The sequence below is a fragment of the Cariama cristata genome, unplaced genomic scaffold (genome assembly GCF_000690535.1).
Source record: "Cariama cristata isolate BGI_N322 unplaced genomic scaffold, ASM69053v1 C11398540, whole genome shotgun sequence".
Lineage (NCBI taxonomy): Eukaryota > Metazoa > Chordata > Aves > Cariamiformes > Cariamidae > Cariama > Cariama cristata.
Window position 1 is genome coordinate 1 of NW_009645951.1, and position 3,066 is coordinate 3,066.

At 52.5% G+C, this 3,066-nt stretch overlaps 1 protein-coding gene across 1 annotated transcript; it reads right to left on the reverse strand.

Moving 5' to 3' along the window:
- Positions 1-3: 3 nt before the first annotated feature.
- On the reverse strand, positions 4-3,041 carry LMAN2 (lectin, mannose-binding 2; the record flags this gene model as incomplete). Its single annotated transcript, XM_009708727.1, has 6 exons — positions 4-295; positions 452-571; positions 901-1,015; positions 1,220-1,381; positions 2,510-2,589; positions 2,888-3,041. Coding segments are annotated over 6 exons (792 nt in total), but the record flags the coding sequence as incomplete, so codon positions are not given.
- Positions 3,042-3,066: the final 25 nt, after the last annotated feature.

Consider the following 3,066-nt stretch of genomic DNA (forward strand, 5'->3'; position numbering starts at 1 on the left):
CAGGGGTTACAGCCAAACAGACAGGTAAGAAAATACTTCTGATATTTCTCAGAAACAGCTTTTAGAAACCACAGTTTTTACAGCTCCCCATAGAAAAGATGGGTTTGGGCACAGGCCATGGCCCAGGTCTTCCGCTAGTAGAAACGCTTGTTCCGCTCTTGGCGTTTCTGGAAGACCACAGCTCCCACCACAGCACAGACAATGATGCCCAGCAGTGCGCAGAGCAGGAGCAGGAACACCTTCCAGCCTGTCAGAGGCCCGCTTCGGAAATTCCCTGTTGGGTCATCCACATTGTCTGCAAGGATAAAAACAGCTATAGAGACTGACCCAACCTTGGCTCCTGCAGAGTCTCACAGGGTGTCATAGCTCTGACGCCTTTCAACAGGCTTTTAAGAGTCCAGCCCCGACATCCCAATCCTCCTCCAAAGGTTTCCAAAGCCCAGACACTCACCTTTGGGTGATTTAAGGAGGCTGACGCTAGGCTCAATCTTGGTCCAGTCAACAGTGTCATCTTCTAGAGGGTGCTCCACCATGAGCTGGAATAGCTTCATCGAGATAATGTCGTGATTGTCTAGGAAACAACCATCAGCACCAAACACTGTCAGAAGCTCCAAGAGACGTCCTTGCACTCAGAGCACACCTAGGACCGTGCTCTGCCAGGTTGAGGTCTCCTTCCGTCTCATGCCACCCTCACACCCCACGTATCAAACTGCAATTTGAGATGGTCCTTAGCTCTCAGATGCCTCCTTTCCCAGACCACAGGTCCCTACCCAAAAGGGTTTCAAGAGCCCGGCAAACAATTCAGGGAAAGGAAGCCATCGAAGCCATCCAACGCATCCACAATGTTATAGTCCAGGCTCCAAACAGCACGTGTTCCTGTGAGCAAAGCCCCCCTCTCACCAGACAAATCTCCAGTGCCAGCAGAAGCACCAAAGAAGTAGCCGGTTGGCAGCTGCACCCCTGCAATGTCAATACAGTTCTTCCATTCGTTCTTGTCTTCCACATCGGTCATCACCTGCAAGACCAGGTGAGTGTCACACCAGGAACGCACATCACTATCATGCCCGCCTGCAGCTCTTTTGGAGCCAGAGGTGCAGGAGAGACAGGTGGTTGTGCCTGGAAAATGATCTCCAGGTCACCTACAGCAACGCCCACCCCTCTGCACTGCCCCATCTAATGTCCATGGGACACCCTGCAGAAGGTGTCTGACACATCTTACCGTCAGGCGACCTCGGGAGTACCGAATTGCCAGGAAAGTGTCGTGGTTCTGGTTCCGAAGGTCAGCAGGGCACCCCGCCAGCTCCGTCCAGCGCCCGTCCTTACTGTGGTCGTATGTCAGGGAGCCGTTATTTACCATCGCAGAGATATAAGGGAACATACGCTGCAGGAAGAAGAGCGCTGCTGCTTTCAGTCTGCAGGAGCCTTCGAGCAAGAGCCACCTTCCTCTGCCTGGTCAGAAACCTCAGCGAGAGCAGGATCTCAGCCAGGCACAGTAATAGAGCCACAGCTCTGCTGGACAGTCAGGTACGGAGGGCAGAACAACGAAATCAAAGCTCCTTTTCTACATAAAGCCGCTTCTAAACTGGGCAAGAGCTTGTTTTGGCTAAAGCAGAGCTGCCATTTCTGACCTTTTGGATCAAGACCCCCCCATAAACCTACACCGTACTGCGTGGCCAGGGCAATGAGACTGCCCCAAACTTGCAGAGTAAGAACCAGACGGGGTAAGAAGTGTAAGACCAGAGCACAGGACCCAGAACGGGCAGAAATCTCACATAAGCAGCATAACCATACTTCGGGCTTTGTAGTCAGTAGATTACATACACCAGGAGAGGCCAACTGGAGGCAAGAACTCACCTCCCAGCGAGCATCAAGACAACAGGGAGATGGGACATTTCCAGGTGCTTTATGACATAAGTATCACCGGTTTGGTGCAATAGATCTCACTAGCACAGTTACGTTTTCTGACTGTGCCGTAATGAGATCCACAAACACCGAGCAGGACAGAAGAAAAGGACCACCAGCCCCCACAGGACTGATCTCTATTTCAGCCACAGGGAATTCTGGAGCAAAAAGCCAGCCCAGGAATTTATTTTTTAGAGACACTCAGGTTGCAAACAGAGAATAATGCCAGAAACAACATGGAATGAGCAACCAAAGCACAGAGAAGTTCAAGAAGTCACACTTGGGATGAGCATACTCTCAGGCTGATTCCTCTAACTTTACTTAACAGGCGGTGCATAGTTTACACTAGCCCCATGCTGCCCTCTCATGCAGAGGGGGAAAGGCCTTGGAAACATCTGTGTAGTCAGCAACAGCAGAAATGGAATGAGAACCTTGTTATCTCTATTAATGCACGTACAAACTCTTCCCTTTACCACCTCCCATGACAGGAAGAGCAGCCCACTCTCACATAAGGAGAGACTTTTCCTTGGTCTGGGTGTGAAGCACTCAGAGCATGAAGCCATGAGGGAACAGCATCCTCAGCACCAAACGAGCTCCCTAAACTCACCTCTGTCGCTTCATCGTTGGGATATGTATCAAGGAAAATCGCCAGTCCGTGAAACTTGTCCTTGCTGCCAAAGACAGGACCTGGAACAGGGCAGAACATTGGAAACAGAAGACTCTCAGAGAAAATTTGTGCTTAGAGACTTCTACTGAAAAGAGCTGTTTATTGCCAGGCAGGTGACTGAGAGCACCCGTTCCCAGGGCAGAATGCGCAGGACACACGCCATCCCGATCTAGCAAAACCGGTCAGAGGGGAGCTCAAACACCCTCATTGGCATGAAACCTTCCCAGGACAGGGGCAGTTCCCTGGGCTGCCCCAGGGTACATGTGAGTGCAGAGAAGGCCTCAGCCCAGGCAGGCGGCCCCCGGCTGCCCACCGTACCTGACACCAAGCGCTCCTGCGTGTACCACAGCGCCAGGCCGTCCCCATGCAGGTTCTTCTTGCCAGCTCCGTGGATCTTGAAGTGGACATGGAGCTCCCAGTCCTTGAGGAAGCAGGGCTGTGCGGAGAGACCGCCCAGCGGCGTCAGGGCAAAAGCCGGGAAAGGCGATGGGGCCGCC